Source organism: Telmatherina bonti (assembly GCF_933228915.1).
Source record: "Telmatherina bonti genome assembly, chromosome: 14".
In the NCBI taxonomy this organism is placed as follows: Eukaryota; Metazoa; Chordata; class Actinopteri; order Atheriniformes; family Telmatherinidae; genus Telmatherina; species Telmatherina bonti.
In genome coordinates this window covers 36,472,565-36,492,033 of record NC_136612.1, presented here as the reverse complement: position 1 = coordinate 36,492,033, position 19,469 = coordinate 36,472,565, and the positions used below count along the sequence as shown (strand labels likewise).

The 19,469-nt window shown below is 46.5% G+C and overlaps 1 protein-coding gene across 1 annotated transcript; it reads right to left on the bottom strand.

Moving 5' to 3' along the window:
• Positions 1-297: 297 nt before the first annotated feature.
• Positions 298-17,503, bottom strand: nlk1 (nemo-like kinase, type 1). The gene is made up of 12 exons (XM_079252966.1): positions 17,239-17,503; positions 16,015-16,445; positions 9,876-10,005; positions 9,745-9,800; positions 9,347-9,453; positions 7,778-7,863; positions 6,590-6,799; positions 6,408-6,509; positions 5,465-5,551; positions 5,178-5,376; positions 4,998-5,091; positions 298-3,468 (listed from the first exon to the last, which is right to left on the bottom strand). The coding sequence occupies exons 2-12, from the start codon at positions 16,320-16,322 to the stop codon at positions 3,420-3,422; spliced, it is 1,428 nt and encodes a 475-aa protein (XP_079109092.1). The 5' UTR covers positions 16,323-16,445; positions 17,239-17,503; the 3' UTR covers positions 298-3,419.
• Positions 17,504-19,469: the final 1,966 nt, after the last annotated feature.

The following is a 19,469-nucleotide window of genomic DNA, read 5'->3' as shown; positions in this document are numbered from 1 at the left end:
TTCAATCAGGATCAAGTTTTCACCAGAAACTTAAACATTCTTCCATCTGCGGCTGGAGAGAAAAAAGTTTAAATGAAAAGAATATTTAGAAATGAATTCAGTAAAACATCCTGATGGTCAACATTCATCCTTCAGCTGCTTATTATTTAAACCTTTATCTATTAATCTGCTGCTTTAAATCAAAGAGGGAATCTATAAAAAAAAACAAAAAAACAAAAAAAACCCCCACATTTTTATGACTTTTTCTCATTAAATGGATCCCAGAGGCGTGAAAGTGTAATGATCAGACATGAGGAATGTCATCCAGTGTCCATTTATTTATTTATGCTCATTCACTACTTAAAGTCTAAACAGTTTTTAAGAAATTCAAGTATTTGTCGGGAACACAGCTCAAAATTAAAATAAAAACAACAACAAAAAAAAACTCTTTAGCTAAAACAAAGACAAAAACATCAGTTTAAAACATCAGATCCATATTTAGAATTAGAATAAAACACATCAAATGTCTTTTCTCGGAAGGAAAAACGATCTAATCTCTACAGAAGTTCGGCCACACAGACCCTTAACGCACCGCCGGCCGATCTCAGGACAGCGTGCAGGGAGGGAAACGACCAAACACGGCTCGTCTAGTTCAACATCTGCCGCTAACCTGGAAGGATCTCACTAACACAACGACGGGAGTCGGGCGGAGACGTCTGCGTCGGCTGTCGCCTCAACAATGACTCGTGGCTTTTTCTCCGAGTCTTCCTGACTGTCTTCATGACACACAAACATTGAGGACATAGTTGAAGTTTGCTTATTGCTTTCATGGTTGTTTAGCTTGCAGGTTATTAACTGGATTGTTTCCAATCAGAGATGTGAAAGCAAGTCGTCTCTGAATGCAGCCCAGCAAACTTCCAAAAACTTCCACATTTTCCGTGGAAACAGACGAGCTGGAAGCAGACGATTCCAAGTGAAAAACACGTGACGAGCAGCCATGTTTGTGTCATGTGACCACAGCTAGTCCGTCTTGAACACGTCAGCAGGGACGATCAGTCTGTATGGTTTTTTAAGGCGACAACCGACGCAACGACTCCGGACCCCAGAAGAAGAAGAAGAAAAAAAGCTAGTTAAATCACAAGAAAATAAAAAGAAACAAATAAATCACCTGCTAAGATGAATTAAATTAAACGACCACAACGTTTCTGTCGACAAACTCAACCATTGCACAGCATCCAAACCCAACCGCTCTCCACAGGCCAATAAATATACACATGCAGATATACAACTGGTCTCAGCGTCGTCACAGAGACCGGGTTCCCGAACAGGACCGGCTGAGGTTTCAGGGGTTTCCACAATGTCCCGGTCCAGGAGACGGAGCTGGCCCGCCGCCAGGAGGTTCAGGGCGAATACAAAACCAGGAAATTCATCCGACTGTAGCGTCTCCGGTTTCCAAGAGCTGCAGGTTCCTCCAGAGTCCAGTTTAAAACTATTTTTTCCTTAAAAAGCCTTTTTTAACCAACTGGGACCAGTATACAGCTGGCCCTGCGATGCGTCGGGGTACCGACCGGCCCTCAGATGGGTCAGGGTACCGACAGGCCCTCAGATGCGTCGGGGTACCGACAGGCCCTGCGATGCGTCGGGGTACCGACAGGCCCTGCGATGCGTCGGGGTACCGACAGGCCCTGCGATGCGTCGGGGTACCGACAGGCCCTGCGATGGGTCGAGGTACCGACAGGCCCTGCGATGGGTCGGGGTACCGACAGGCCCTCAGATGGGTCGGGGTACCGACAGGCCCTCAGATGCGTCGGGCTACCGACAGGCCCTCAGATGGGTCGGGGTACCGACAGGCCCTGCGATGGGTCGGGGTACCGACAGGCCCTGCGATGGGTCGGGGTACCGACAGGCCCTCAGATGGGTCGGGGTACCGACAGGCCCTCAGATGCGTCGGGCTACCGACAGGCCCTCAGATGGGTCGGGGTACCGACAGGCCCTGCGATGGGTCGGGGTACCGACAGGCCCTGCGATGGGTCGGGGTACTGACCGGCCTCAGATGCATCTGGGTACCAATCGACCCTCAGATGGGTCGGGGTACCAACAGGCCCTTAGATACAAAAACAAAAAGTGACTACCTTCTTCACGTTCTTGCTGGACATCGAACAGCCCTCGATTCTTCAACATGGTGGTCGAACTCTTGAACAAGTGTTGCTTTGAATGATTTAAGTACTTTTAATCAAATTTAAATTCCCTTAAAGGGCTTTGATGAATCATTTTCAGTACAAGTGCCAAACAAATCTTTCGCAGCAGGAAACTGTCGTCTCATTAGTCCTGAACAGACCAAGCCGACAGTAAACGCACCGGCAGCGTGTCTGCAGAAGAAATATTTACAGAGTTTGAATCCGCATCACAGGACTGATGAGGAGGTCCAGCAGGAAGTTAAAACCTTGGACCAGAACGGAAACAGACTGGAGGAACCTTCAGCTTGGGTGGACCAGGATCAATACTGGTGCGTCCTCGCTCAGAGTTTACGACGTCACACCTGAGCCTTGAACTAAACAAGAAACGAAAACACAAACAGCAGCAGCATTTCACCGACGACATCCTTCGAGATGCGGAGGCGAGCGCGAGGTAAAAACCAGTCCGGAGGAGCGACGGCAGAGTCTCCCATGTCCTCCCAGTTTCATGTCACTGTCTTCTCTTTGAGGTAACTCGAGACCGCCACGGACGCACCAGAGGGAGGAGACTCACAAACACTCAATAACTTAGAGGAGAATAGACAAAAACATGGCGGAGCTGAGTGGAAATCTGGGAACATAATCACCTTTCTGAACACCAGTTCAGACCAACGAAGCTCCCATCCGAGCGACTGGAAACAGACTGACCTGCTACATCTTTTGAGTTGCATTACCATTGCCATGGCGATGCCCAGAGATAGACGAAAACACAGTGAGTGATGCGTTAAAAACCATGGAAATGAAAAGACTTGGCGGTGTTTGGCGGGATGAAGTCATGTGATTAGCATTGGCTCCGCCCCTTTAGCGGGGCTGGAATGATTCACAAGGAGAAAACAACGGATTCTACCAGAGTTAAAAGCCTTTATCCTCAGAGAGGACACACTGAGGGACAGTCCAGTCCAGTACCGGGATCAGTCCAGATCTTCCTTAACGTCTTCAGCAGCGTTCCGTTTTGTCTGCAATTCAGCACCGTGAATGTCTCGAGCGTCGCCCGTCTGGGCCGTTTTCGCAATCAGGGAAGGTTGCAGACTCGCAGGGGAAAACATTTTTCACGAGGTGGGGGTCTGGCGTGGTTGGGCGTGTCGTTTCCCCTCCCCTCCGGACGAAGAAGAAAAGAAAAAAGAAGACCCAAACTCTGCAGATGCCACGGCCGATGAAATCCCACCCCGGACTGCCGTCGCTCCTCGTGACCAAGATGAGGAGCGTTCATCTCTCCTCCTTCCTGGACACCTTAGAGGAATGCCACGCCGTGGACCTGAGGACACACAGACGCCAGGTTTATAATCATCATCATCATCATCATCATGTGATAAACTGCTTTTTAACATGCATAAGGAATCAACCAATCACAGGGCAGCAACGTGTCAGGCTGCGGTCCCAGGTGGTTCTGTTGTACTGGTTTTATCACGTGACCCAAACAAAACTGATGCATTCATGGTCCCAAACGTCACCATGATGCATACCGGAACTCAAACTGGTGCATTCAAGGTATCTACCAGTCCTGTGATTCGTTCAGAGTCTCAACTGCCACTATGAACAAGCTAAACACATTTTTCACAACACTGTCAACGTTGACACAAGAAAAGACGTCCAGCGGTTGGACGTGGTGTTCATCATTCCAGCTGCTTTATGTTGCCTAGCAACCAACTGGAGATTAATATGAATTCATGATGAAATTCACTCAGTGGAAAATACTGTTTATTTCAGGAAACTGGAGGTTTAAATGGAGTCTGAAGGTGATTTAATTCCACTGAGTAAACTCTTCCCACTTTGTTTCTGGTTTAACGGAACTCCTCCCACTTTGGGGGCCTTTCGACTGCGCTGGTTCCAGAGCTGGTTCAGAGTCAGACTCTTGGTTCTCAAAACCAGGTCTATCCTTGCACCAACTCTTTGCTGGGTCAAAGTTAAGAACCGCTTCACATTGTGTGCGTCAGTAGCTGGGGACGAGGTTACCTGGCATAAAATAAGAGCATGGAAACATGGACCAGCATCTACATACAAGTGCAGAAATGGATGTAAGTAAGCAGAATTGGTCCGAGGAGGAGATCCAGTGTTTTCTTGCTCTGTGGTCATCCACGGAAGTAAAGCAAAAACTGGACGGGGCAAGTTGGACAAAGCCTGTGTTTGAGGTGTTGCAAAGGAAGATGTCTGCTGCTGGCTACGAGCAGAGCATCGACCAACAGGTTAACAACTAGGTTTGATTGTTAAACGCGGATGTACAACCGTTACGAGATGAGTAGCCCATCTGTGATACCAGACACAAAATTGCAAGACCAAGAGCAGGGGACCCACACAGTTCTCCATTGCTTACCATTTCTGCCAGAGAGCTTCTTCCTCTTTTTTTTTTTTTTTGGAGGGGGGGGGGGGTGGGGGGTCTAAAATGTTTTAGATGACGCGCATCAATGACGCAGCACCAAACACTCATTTGGTTGAAACCAAAACCAGTTCTTTGTGCCGGAGCTGAACCACCTAAACACTGGCTCTAGCACCAGTACCGGTTCTTTGTTGGTCAAAAAGCCCTATATGACTTCAGCAAGACTCCTCCCACTTCAGGGCTGATTCTAGTTGACACCTCCCACATTGGGTCTGGTTAAGCTAGACCCCTCCCACTGTGGGTCTGGTTCAATAGACTCCACCCACTAACTTTGGTTCAGCTCCTCCCAGCTTTGGGTCTGGTTCAGCTAGACTCCTCCCACTTTGGGTCTGGTTTAACTAGATCCCTCCCACTTTGGGTGTAGACTCCTCTCACTTTGGTTCTGGTTTAGCTAAACTCCTCTGCCTTACCTGATGAAGGTCTTGAAGGCAGCACTCTGAGGGTTGATGCACAGCGGCACTCGTTTTCCCTGCTGGTGCTCAGTGATGAAGCGATGGATCAACTCTGTAAACAGAACATCAGAAAACCCAAAGCTGGTTTACTTTGAAGAAAAAGACCAAAGAAAAAGGTGAAAAGTGGGGGAATCAAACCTTTTCCCTGCCACACGGACAGCAGGCTGTTCTCATAGCTGTGGCTGAACGGCCGCTCAGCTACCGGCTCAAAGTCCCGGGTGTAAACCCGCCCGCTGGGAACGGAGTAGCAGCACTGACACATGCAGGTGTGGTAACGGAGACGGCCTTCGTCCAGGTACGGGTGGGACAGCGCGTCACTGCCCGAAATCCTTTTAGCCTGAACATAAACCGAGGAAGACAAACCACAGGTTCACTCATCAATGCGTTAAACAGTCGTCCTCCACACGGTTTCTGGCGGAACTCACCGGGTCGAAGACCAGCATGCGACAGAGGAGGTGCACGGCCTCGTGGGTGGCGCCGTCGGACAGCATGTAGAGCACTGACAGCGACGGCTGGGGAGCACAAACAAACCGCTCATCTAACCAGTTTCTTCTAACACAAACCTGAACGCTTTTACACCTCGTCACCATGGAAACATGATGTTTTCAGCCTCCGGTGTCAGTTTATAACTACACCACCTCCAACTCAGCTGCATCTCAAACGTCTCCTTGGCTTTATTTCAGCCATAGAGGATCATTATTTTCCCGCTTTTCTCATCACTTGTTGATCTTTGGCTGCTCCTGATTGGACGTTACCGTCAGTTTAAGCTCTCTGATTGGTGGAAAGTCTTTCATCATCATGTCCAGGTGAAAATAGAGGTCTCTTAGCAACATGGTGGTGATGGTGATGAAGATGTGATAAATAATGGTGGATTTACCATTGAGAGTCTCTGAATAAACACTACATGTTGTGTCTGGATTGTAAACCTCCTGGACGGATAGAAATGACTGGAACACATAAAGGGAAAGCTACTCATCAGTCACACACTGCTGTTCCAGACACACTGATGGCGACACAAGAGACATGCTGGAGTTTTAAGGGTTAATAAGTCACACTGATGACAAACAGGAAAATAAACCTTAAAGATTAATAACTCAAACTGGGATTCTTCCGCCAGACAGGAAACAAAGTTCCCAGGAAGACGTCTGATCCGAGCAGCTGACAGGAACAACCTATCTGACGTGTTTCAGACTGAACGTTCTGGCTTCAGAAACGTGAACGTCTCTGCTTGTTCAGCAGAAACGTAAGTGGCGACTTGAACAGGCTGCTTAGAGGATCATTAGATATGACACGCAGATTCTATCCTCCCAGGATTTGACTCGGAGGAGGACCCCGCTGCCCCGTCTGAGTGGGCTGCTGGTGACGTACCGGTTTGTGGGGTCCCCTCAGGATGTGAGCTCTGGCTCCTTCGCAGGCTGAAGCGAGGGCCGACAGAGGCGGCGTCCCCAGCAGGTCTGTGATCAGATCCAGCTGGATCAGAAAGGAGAGAGGTGAGGACAGACCTGCATACGTCGGTCGGAAACGACGCAGACCTTCCCGTCAAGTCTCACCTGCTGAATGGGGCTCTGAGCCTGAAACAGGATCCTCCGTCCCAGCAGCTCGGCAAAGATGCAGCCCACCGACCAGACGTCGATGGCCGAGCCGTAGTGCCGGCAGCCCATCAGCACCTCCGGGGCTCTGTAGTACTGGGTCACCACCTCCTGGGTCATGTGACGAGACGGGTCGGGCTCCTCCACGCGGGCCAGACCGAAGTCACAGATCTACGCAGACACAGGACGGGTGAGATGCTGGACGGGCAACAGAACCGCAGCAGTTCTGGACCTTTACCAGCAGCAGGTCTGCTTCTGCTGCCAGTCAGAGAGAAACCTCGAACTGCCCGCAAATAACTCACAGGTTTAACAAAATATCTCAATACATAAATAATACAATAATAATACAATAATAAAATAAAATGTATTCCCTGATCAAATCTAAAGAAAATCTAGTTTTAATTCTATTTAAGCCCATTTAAATAATAAACAAACTAAATTCTATTCAAATAAACTCAGTTTAATTAAAATTAAGTTAAAAAAAAAGGAAAAAAAAAAACTTTCTTCACATTTTAAATATACCAAGAATAAAACAAAAATATTAAAATCTTTGGAAATATCACTGATATTCCAGATTCAGTCTTTGCTTTTTGAATTTCAGGATTAAATATTTGGGATTTTAGGAAGTAAATTTTCTATTCTTCAACTTTTAGATACAATAATCTGATTATATTCCTGGAAAATAATTATATTCCTTAACATTCTGGAAAAACATTAAATGGTAAAATCTGATAATTAGACTGAAGAGTCTGGATTATAATCTAAATAAAGCAAACATGATGATCATTATCCTAAAAACTGGAGTTTTATTCGAAGTTAGATCGATGAGGAACTGCGTTACTTTGTTGAAATTCCTATTTTCTTGGAATTTTGCATTTATTTCTTGTATTATCTCGAAGCTGCTGGATTAGTCTGATTTCTCTACAACTCGTGCACGTTTCATAAAAACTCAGCCAATCTGCACAAGAAAACGCAAATTAACGCTGATCTCCCATAAACTGGCGTCATGGCAAACAGGGAACGGAGTCATGCATCCCCGCCTCCCGACAGAAGCGGAAACGTCTCCGTGTCTCTGGTCTAACCCAGCCTCCGTCAGGAAGCTGAAACTCCGACGTATGCCAGAACAGAAGCAGCGTTTCTGCACCTCACCTTCAGCAGACAGTTGCTGTTGACCAGCAGGTTTCCAGGCTTGATGTCTCTGTGCAGGATCCCAGCCGAGTGCAGGTACTTCAGACCTGAGGAAATACAGAAAAACTCACTGTGGTGGATTCTTCTGTCATTTCTAACAGAAAAGCTGTTGAAGCTGAAGCCTGTTTTAAAGCAGACATGATGGTTTCAGGATCTTTGGCTGCTTCTGATTGGATGTTTAAATGTCACGCGCCCCTCCAACGCCGGCTACCTCACCCTCCATCCTGCATTCTACCCGACCTGCAGCTCTCTCCAGCCAGCAGAAGACCATCTTACAATGACTCTTGTTTCGTCTATTTTTCTCTTTTAATCTTGTTTCTTTGCTGAATCAGCGACTCTGTGTGTTAAAACATCCAGTTCCTCATTCACCGCGAAGCCAAACGTCACGCCACGTCCCGGATGATAACACATCGTGTTGGTTTCTGAGCGTCGGGACGCTGCTGGACATGACAGATGTCACTCCGTATGGTAACAGGATTTTTTTAATTCCGAATTAAATCATTCAGAATTAAAGTATTCTCCTACAAGTTTACATGAAAATAATAATTCTGAATGAATGTTTACATGAAACACGTCCTCACTTAATTCCTCTTCAGAGCGGCGGGTTGGGAAGGGTTCTGATTGGACAGAGTGTGCACGTGACGTATGACGTATACCGGAAATAAACAAAGTTGGCTCCCTGCGTCTCGTCTTTTCAGTCATAACTTGTAAAAACTACATGATTAGTTCCCAACGCGCGTCATCGGGACAGGACAAGGTAACGAGCATGCTCAGAACGACCGGAATTAACTTGGAGCGGAACGTAGGTTTACATGACAGAGGAATTAAATAGTTCAGAATTAAACTGCGAAGAAACCAGCTGCTTACATCGGAATTAAGTGTTTACGTGGTCGTTTTTCATCAATTTTAAAGCAGAATTAACTTTTATTCTGAATTTAATAGGAATTAAAACTCTCATGTAAACGTAGTTAATGTGTCATCGACCTCGCCCGGGAGGCGGAGCTTTATGGTCAGAAAGTTACGCAACGGGAATTTAAGCTCTCTGATTGGTGGAAAGTTTGAAAAAACCGTCTTCCTTATCATTTCTGAGATGATCTTTTATCACCTAGAAGAAATCCATCAGAAAGACGACCAGTATCTCTCCACCAGGCTGCATACTGGGCCCCCAGTGTTCAGTAATCCCATCAGCTCAGATCAGGGAAAAAACAGTTTTCTGACGGGACACAAATGCCTGGAAAACTGGTGTAGATCCCTGAAAGGATCAGCTATCCCTCTCTATCCACCCCAGAGTTCCACTCTGCTGCCCCACGAGACACTGGGGGTTATGGACGCGGTATCGTGGAGGCATGTGGAGGCTTTCTAAGGGTTAAACATGCATCAGTCACCTGAAGCTTCTGCAGAAATCTGAACGGAAAGAGAAAAACAGATGAATCTGAGCGCCGTGAGTTAACGAAGCGGCGCTACCAGCTGATGCTGCTGCAGGCTGGACCACCATGTCGGCTTTCTGAACCCACTCAGAACACGTCTCACCTCGGAGGATCTGGTAGAGGAAGACCTTGATGTGGTCGGTGGTGAGAGGCTGAGGAGACACGATCACTTTGTGGAGGTCGCTCTGCATCAGCTCTGTGATCACGTAGCTGCGAGGCGGTTGGCTGTCAAGGAAGAAGCTCGCGCAGATCAACCTCCACCTACACCATGCATCACTCGCACCAACTTTATTTAGCTGCCGAGCCGGATTCTTTCCAGGGAAAACAAGAGCCCACATTAAATATTCAGCAGCCACACATCTGCAGAGACCAGCTGGATTTAGAGCAGAGACCAGCAGCTAAATTAAGAGAATTAAAGGAGGCCAGTTAATGAGGGGAAACTGGGACAGACGGCACCAGCAAGGCCAGCAAATCCGACCGTTTCCACGTGACAAAGGATACATTTCCTCAAAGCAGTCGATCTGCGGGGGCTGCAGAATGTCCAGAGCCGACAACACCTGCAAGGCCATAAACAAAGGTTCAGTCCCGTTTCCCCACACCTAACCTGCCCCTCCCACCCAGTCACTCATTACGTTGTCATGTTTGAAGAAGCACAGCATCCTCAGCTCCCTGAAGACCCTCTTACAGGAGACCAGGTTCTGGAAGACATTGGGCATCTTCTTCAGAGCCACCTTCCGACCGTCGCGGGGATCGGTCACTGACCTGCAGACAGCAGAAGACAGAGAGGAAGACGGAAGGATTTATCTGGAAGGTAACATCACCAGCAGCAGTAACATAAACACACAGAACAAACCGAGGCAGGAGCTTTAAACCTGCTCCTGAAGGAAACCGTCTTAATCCGACTGAGGGACATGCAGATCATTTCATCTGACAAAAACCACATTTTAACCGTCTCGTTTTCTACCAGACTAAACCTACAGGAACCCACCCAGACCCACGTACCTGGTCTCAGTCCAACGAGACGCCAGGTACGTGTTTAAAGCTTGAACGAAGCTTTGATTTTTACATTTTAAACCGTAGAAGCAGCTGAAAACTCTGGAGAGAAACACGGAAGAGAAGCCTGGACGTCTCGGTCCGATCACGTTCCCGATCACCTTCCCGATCACCTTCCCGATCGCGTTTCCCATCACGTTCCCCATCGCGTTTCGATCGCGTTTCCCGATCGCGTTTCCCATCACGTTCCCGATCGCGTTCCCCGATCGCGTTTCCCATCACGTTCCCGATCGCGTTTCCCGATCGCGTTCCCGATTGCGTTTCCCGATCGCGTTTCCCATCACGTTCCCGATCGCGTTTCCCGATCGCGTTTCCCATCACGTTCCCGATCGCGTTTCCCGATCGCGTTTCCCGATCGCGTTTCCCGATCGCGTTTCCCGATCGCGTTCCCGATCGCGTTTCCCATCGCGTTTCCCGATCGCGTTCCCCATCGCGTTTCCCGATCGCGTTCCCCGATCGCGTTTCCCGATCGCGTTCCCCGATCGCGTTTCCCGATCGCGTTTCCCGATCGCGTTTCCGATCGCGTTTCCCGATCGCGTTTCCCGATCGCGTTTCCCGATCGCGTTTCCGATCGCGTTTCCGATCGCGTTTCCGATCACTCTGTTTGCGGCCTCGCCACTCTGCATCTTTAGGACTTTGACCCGTCTCGCTTCTCCTCCTGCAGCTTTTCTTCCGTTTGAACGAGTCTCTGCAAGTCTGACTGAAGTCAATCGTTAATCAGCTCGGCAGATAAGGAGGTCTGGACACATGGACCGCCTTGTTCTGCTGCTGGACTTTGACCCAGAAACAAACGCTTCACCAGTAAAAACAAGACAACAAACACGAGGACGAGTCCAGCGTTTGTCAAGCAGAGGACAGATGTCCAACTCACCTCAGCTATGAATCAATATATAAATATATATCATCAATATATCAGCTGGCAAAACCAGTTTTTCCCTTCTAATTCCAGCTTCGGCACGCCGACATCCAGATTCCTGCTCCAATGTTCCCAGTTAAACACGGAGCGCCGGCTGGTTTCCAGCACAGTTTCTCAGTCTCACCAGTCATCTTCAGACAAGCTAATCCATCCATCACGACTCCGATCAGATATCAATCCATCACGACTCTGATCAGACGTATCACGACTCCGATCAGATATCAATCCATCACGACTCTGATCAGACGTATCACGACTCCGATCAGACGTATCAATCCAACACGACTCCGATCAGACGTATCAATCCAACACGACTCCGATCAGACGTATCAATCCAACACGACTCCGATCAGACGTATCAATCCAACACGACTCCCATCAGACGTATCAATCCATCACGACTCCCATCAGACGTATCAATCCATCACGACTCCCATCAGACGTATCAATCCATCACGACTCCCATCAGACGTATCAATCCATCACGACTCCCATCAGACGTATCAATCCATCACGACTCCCATCAGACGTATCAATCCATCACGACTCCCATCAGACGTATCAATCCATCACGACTCCCATCAGACGTATCAATCCATCACGACTCCCATCAGACGTATCAATCCATCACGACTCCCATCAGACGTATCAATCCATCACGACTCCCATCAGACGTATCAATCCATCACGACTCCCATCAGACGTATCGATCCATCACGACTCCCATCAGACGTATCGATCCATCACGACTCCCATCAGACGTATCGATCCATCACGACTCCGATCAGACGTATCGATCCAACACGACTCCGATCAGACGTATCGATCCAACACGACTCCGATCAGACGTATCGATCCAACACGACTCCGATCAGACGTATCGATCCAACACGACTCCGATCAGACGTATCGATCCATCGCGACTCCGATCAGACGTATCGATCCATCGCGACTCCGATCAGACGTATCGATCCATCGCGACTCCGATCAGACGTATCGATCCATCGCGACTCCGATCAGACGTATCAATCCATCGCGACTCCTATCAGACGTATCAATCCATCACGACTCCGATCAGACGTATCGATCCATCACGACTCCGATCAGACGTATCGATCCATCACGACTCCGATCAGACGTATCGATCCATCACGACTCCGATCAGACGTATCGATCCATCACGACTCCGATCAGACGTATCGATCCATCACGACTCCGATCAGACGTATCGATCCAACACGACTCCGATCAGACGTATCGATCCAACACGACTCCGATCAGACGTATCGATCCAACACGACTCCGATCAGACGTATCGATCCAACACGACTCCGATCAGACGTATCGATCCAACACGACTCCGATCAGACGTATCAATCCATCACGACTCCGATCAGACGTATCAATCCATCACGACTCCGATCAGACGTATCAATCCAACACGACTCCTATCAGACGTATCAATCCATCACGACTCCGATCAGACGTATCAATCCAACACGACTCCTATCAGACGTATCAATCCATCACGACTCCGATCAGACGTATCAATCCATCACGACTCCGATCAGACGTATCAATCCATCACGACTCCGATCAGACGTATCAATCCATCACGACTCCGATCAGACGTATCAATCCATCGCGACTCCAATCAGACGTGTTCGGTTTGTAAGATGTTTACACGCATCACGTGTTCAAACTGAATAAATCGAGTTGAAATGAACAGAAATGTCTGAATGTGAGTTTTTCTCTCTTTAAGAGTCAGTTGTTTCTGTTTCTCAATGTTTTAATGTTGTTTTAAAGTTTTTCTGTTTTGTTGTGAAGCTCTTTGTGATTTTTATCTTGAAAGGCGCTAAATAAATAAACATTTACTTACTTAAAAGAGACATATTTTCTGTTTACTGCATTCCTGTGTGTTTTTACTGGTTTATTATTCATCGCATAAGACAAACATTTTATATTTATTTATACAGCACTGGAAGGCTGAGAGGGAAGCGGCCATCTGGAAACTACAGTAGCCGGTAAGGGACAAAAAGCACCAATGTGGAGGAAGAAGCGTTGTCCAGCGAGGGATGGAGACGCTGGAGAAGCTCAGAAAGAGGCTTTCTGCCCCGGCAGGTTGGGTAATATGTTCAGCTGTTATTTACAAAATGCAGCAGCAGCTAACAGGTTACAGTTAGCAGCTAACAGCTAGCAGCTAACAGGTAACAGTTAGCAGCTAAAAGCTAGCAGCTAACAGGTAACAGTTAGCAGCTAAAAGCTAGAAGCTAACAGGTAGAAGCTAACAGCTAAAAGCTAGAAGATAACAGGTAGAAGCTAACAGCTAAAAGCTAGAAGCTAACAGGTAACACTTAGCAGCTAACAGCTAGCAGCTAACAACTAAAAGCTAGCAGCTAACAGGTAACACTTAGCAGCTAACAGCTAGCAGCTGTGAGGAAGAAAGTTAAGAAGGAGAAATAAATGAAAAGCCTTCTGCTCCATCAGTTAGTCGACCGTACTGCCTAAAGAAAAGAAACTTCTGTCACTGGTTGTTGTTGGACAGTGTTGCTAGTTAGCATACGGATGTGGATGCTTTTGTGTTTTCAAAGCTGTTACTTTTTGTCCCAGTAAATACAGCTCATAAAACCCTCCCAGTAGCTTCACCACCACCGACAGCTGGCGTTTTTACCGCGACTGAAAGCACGTCAAGGCACAGTTTCACCAGAGCAGAACACGTAACCGGATGTGTTGTCACATGCAAACTTACTGGTCAGCAGAATTACCCTGGAATTGTTTTCAGTCCGCAGTATTTACGAGTTCTGGAACCAGTTCACGCAAGCAAACACCCACATGACATGGTTTCATCAGTGTTGTCGAGGCTTTTTGGCCCACAGCGGCTACTGTTGTTGCAACAAGATTATTCGTTTGAATGCGAGATACGATTTCAGGGTTAGATAGCAGTAATATTTACACAATGTCCCTTTAATAATCTATGATTAATTTAAAGTCTGAGTTCATATTCTTTCACCACATTCTTTCTAACTCCTTCAGCCTGTATCTACTGTATTAAATCCTCGTATTCAGACAAAAACCAGAGATTTATAAAACAAACATGTTCATCTGACTAAAATCAAGAAACTTGGTTTCAGGCTTGGTGGTTTTAGTCTGGCTATGAGGCTGTGTTTTACTTGGACTGCAGTGTTTCCATGTTTCACACAAGTCTAATTTGTCACAAGTAAAAAACTGGAACAAAAAGGTATAATTTCTGCATGAATTTTGGAATTTGTGGTTCAGATCGTAGCATCTGTCAGCGTAACACACCTGGTTTCTGTTCCTGCGTGTCGCTAACTTAACAAACAAACACATAACACGGCCAGCAGGTGGCGCTAGAGTCCACAGCTGTGGTTAGTTACTGGAAACAAACATGAAGGAATAAAACCAGCAAATCTAGTCTTGTAGGACATAAAACGAGGAGACATTTCAGGATATTAGATAAACCCTGTTTGTGTTTGTACTATTTCATGTTTCCTGAATGTGAACTTGGGGATATTTCTAACCCACCCCTCCAGCTGAACACACAACTACTCTGTAAAGGAATAACAATCAGGATTCAGCCTCCAAAAATGACTTTTGGCTGGACTTATTGGGTTTTAGCTGAGCTTCTTATTTAGCTGGATTGTTGCTGTAAAGTGGAACTTGATCAGGTAATCAAAACATCCATTAGATTTTTTAACATTTCAGATCATTTACTGCTAAACTTAATGTTAAAGTGAAAATGAACTGATGTTTTTAGGTTCACACAGACTGTAGATTTATGTCCTGATCATAGTTGAGCCTCAGCTGAGTCTTGAGGCCGTGAACACCAGGCAGGTACAGCGTAGAGCCTCTGATATTGCGAGCTGTGACTCCCACACTTTATTTGTGGCGTTTCACCTCCTCCCATCAGGATGCAGCTTCCAGTTGCCGAGCTGCAGGACAAAACCTTATAGGAACAGTCTTGTTCCATCTGCAGCAGTCCTTCATAAATTTTAGGATTTTAAATAATTTTTATCTATAAATGTAACTATTTATTGATTTTTGACTTTCTGTCATTCACAATGGCTCACAATGTCTGTTTATGTGTCTGTTTTATTAACTGTCTTCTGTGACACTAAACCTGAAATCACAGCAACAAATCTACCTACGGGTACAAATAAAGTCACCTGGACCTGCATCTGATTTATGAAAGATCATTATTATTTAAGCTGCTGCAATGAGGGATGTATAAACAGATTAATAAATAATCTGATAAACAATCAGGGTGGGAAAATCAAATCGTAAAATTGGGATTTTTTTCTTCACAATTTTAAAATCTATTTTTTTGTTTAAAAAAAAAACACCTATTTTTTAATAAACAAATTCAATGCACTATAACATTTCTGTTCATTTTTATTGTTTTTTTTATTGATCTTTTTACTTGTCTTCTGTTGTATTACAGCAGCAGAATGATGGTCTGGCTTCTGCGTTGTTTTTTCCTCATTGAAATTAAGAAAAATGACGAGTAAAAAAAGTTATACATTTTTTTCTGTTTTTTATCCATAAAAATCAGCACTACCGGAGAGTTGTGAGAATCGCAATTTAAATCGAATCGGCACCCAAAAAAATCGGGATGAATCGGGACAAAAGCATATCGTCACAGCCCAAGTAAACAAGCAGATTTCTCATCATGTTGCTTATTTAATTTACACCATTTCTACTGTTTATCAGTTAAAAATGAACCTGGAGACGAGCTGCAGGAACGTGGGTAACTGTGGGGAATGGAGGCTCGGTTCTTGTCTTACCAAACAACACCGAAAGCTCCGTAACCGATGGGTCGGTCTGGCTCCATCTCTGCCGGGCTGGGAACCTCGCTGGCCGGGTTGCTGTAGGGCTGAGGCACCGCCGCCCCGCCGCCGGTGCTTCCTCCCAGAGCGGTGGGGTGACGAGGCGTGCCGGCCGGGGCGGTGGGTCCGGTCAGGCACGGAGTGGCGCTGAGGCCCGTGGAGGGAGCTCCACAGGAGGAGCTGACGCAGAAATACTTGTGACCCAGCTCAGAGCCCGGAAACAGATCTCCACAGACGGTCTGCCGACCCGCGCCGTGAAATGCCATGTCCTTCCGCCACCGGGTCCAGGAACGGGGAACTGTAGGCGAGCGGAGCCGAACTGCAGCTGCTGCTCCCCGGTTAGGTGCGGAGGAAACCCCGCTCCTCACGATGCATGACCCACCAGCTCCCTGCGCGAGCACAAAGTGAGAAATGTCATGTAAACAAGAGAAAGCCACGAAGAAGAGATGCAGCAGCAGCAGCAGCAGGTGTAACGCCACAATCTGCAGCCCCACACACTCAATGACCTGTAAAGTCACCAGACTCCTGCTGCCCCACTAATTCCCCAGTTCGACCCCTCATCCCTCCATAATTTAATTAAAACATGTCATAAATACGACATTGGGCACATTTTAGGAGAAACGACCGACATGAAAGCATCTGTGGCGGCTAAAAATCCCCATCTGGTCACAGAATCTGAAGGGATACAGAATCTGCCTCAACATCGATTGTTTAGTCAGCCTGTGCAAACAAATATCTATAGCACGTTGTTTACAACACAAATAAAACACATTTCCACAAGGGGGCTATTGATTGGCAACTTGAGCTCAAGGTACTAACTCAAACACTTAAACCGGTGAGTATAGTTACCTTTGTCCGGATCGATCTGGTGCTTAGTGGACCGGCAGCTTCACAATCATGCTAACCATCCAGTCCGCTTTAAAATGTTTTAAAATCATATAATGTTGTCAATGTCTCTTCAATACCTGGCTGTATGTAATGTTTAGCATCGCATGCATGTTTGTTTTACCTAGTGAAGACTAGTAAAGACAAGCGGCTTTCGTGTTAACGAGCTGCTACAGCTAACTAGTTAACCAGATCCTATCTGTGACCCACATATCCATCACATGTCAAACACGGTGACCTAAATACATTCAGAGACACAGGATTCCCCCTGTGCTTCAGTGGAAACAGCATACAAACCTTGCTTGATTAAACGGACGATGACATGACAATAAAACCAGTGTTGAGATGGAGAAACAGCGGAGTTGGAGGCTCCTCGCCCGGTTCTCCCGGAGCTCCCAGACGTAGCCAGGCGGCTAGCTGCGGCTAGCTCTGCGCTGCTCGCCAGCTCTCCATCGTCTCCTCATATCCAGCGTGTTGGTGTCTCATGAAGCAGTTTTGTGGATAAAATCTCATCTAAGCAGGCTGTTAATGTTTCTGGTTCCGCTAGCCCGGCTGGGCTTTCCGTCGCTTTTGCAGCGACGGCTACAGCTGGAGCTAGCTGCAGGTAGGAGGAGCTGGAGGAGCCGAGTGGGGGAGGGGTGCTGCTGCTTTCCGCTGTAAACAACGTGAAGCAGCTTTGCTGGAGCTGCAAGCCACCGTGGACAGACTAGCAGGACACAGGCCCCTGGGCCCAGAGTGTTCCAGGGGGCCCCTTCACCACCACAACGTTGTAAAAATTGTGAAAATCATTCATAAAGAGGCGGCGACAGGGCCGGATTAAAAATGCAGAGGCCTTTGGGCACAGAGTGTTCCAAGGGCCCCTTCACCACCGCAACATTGAGAATGATACACTGTGAAACGACATTTCTAACATATCTAAGCTAGTGGTACCAGTAGCAATCATAGACCGTATATGAAAGATGGAGGGAGCCTTCAGCAGTAAAAAGTGAAGCCTATGCAGAAGTGCATAAAACTGCAGTTCCCCCTTCATCCACTAGGGGCTCCATAACAGAGCAAATCCCCATTGACTCCAATAATAAAAAGACCAACGTCACAGCAGAAATAAACATGTTTACAGCCTGGTACAAAAATCCATTTCAGATTTAATTGGTCAGGTTTACCTTCATGACAACTGTGGGGGGAGTGAATTTTTTTCTAACTCGACTGTTTAAAAGTAATTTAATCTCGAAATTCAGTAGAATTATGGGTGTGTATTTTTGATTGACAGGTACCCAATCTCCACTTCAAGTCAGAAGAACGTAGAACAGCCGGGGTTTTTAGTCGGTTAACAACATGACTTAGCTTTAGCCCACTTACCTCCGTTAGCTGGTTATCTCCAGGTTAGCTCTTAGCTATAGAAAGCTCTGAGTTCGCTCGATGTCAATCATCCACCGTGACGATCACAGCCCCCCTCTCAGCTCCACCTCTTTGCCCATATTTGCATTTTCCGGGTGAGACGACACGCATGGCCCTGCCAAGATGGTGATGGTAGGAACCGCCCACCAAGATTCAGTTCAGCTCTTCAGAAACCTACAAGTGACATCACGGAGGCTACGTCCATCTTTTTATATATAGTCTATGGTAGCAATACACTAGACACTGTGGTGTAACTATCTGGCTTTTATATACATTTTGTTTCATGTCCAAACTGCTGGTGTTTACCCTACGTTGGCCCCACATGGGCCCCCAATGGGTGTGGGCCCCTGGGTCCGTAATGCCCATTGGATAAGCTGGCCTTGCAGACTAGACCAGTGTTTTTCAACCCCTATGCCGTGGTACATCAGTGTGCCGTGAGAGATTATCAGGTGTGCCTTGAAAAATTACCCAATTTCCCCTAATTGGTCTAAAAAGCAGCTCTGTGTTCATCCAAACATACCCCAGTGAAAAATAATAAAATTCCTTCGTCTTGTTTTTATCTCATTTCTATTCAAGAGGCTTTGACAAGATGGACTTAATATTATTAATATGGACTTAAAAAAAAAAAAAACATTTTGGTTTGTGGTGTGCCTTGTGTTTTTTTTATTTAAAAAAAAAAGTGTGCCTTGGCTCCAAAAAATAAACCAAAACACTGGACTAGACAGCAGAACAACCTGCCAAAAGGAGCCCACAACACTGAGGGGGATTCTCATCCTCTCCAAGGACCTATGATGTTTCCCAAAGTGACACTAAACAACCAAAACACATCCAAAATGTTCCCAGAGACACACAAAAGAGACTAAACTCAATGCAAACACCGGAAAAATGCAAAATATGGCAGAAATAGCATTCAGCTAAACGCAAAAATGACCAGAAACACAACAGACACATTACAGTGATGTAAATAATAACAAAGCTTCAAAGTAATGGACCAATACACTGAAAAACAGCCACATTACAGAGCCTTAAAGCATAAAGACAGAATGGAGACGCTGATGCAGGAAGAAGACACTAAATTACCTCAAATAAACACAAAAAAGTGACAAAATGATAACAAATAACTACATAAAATC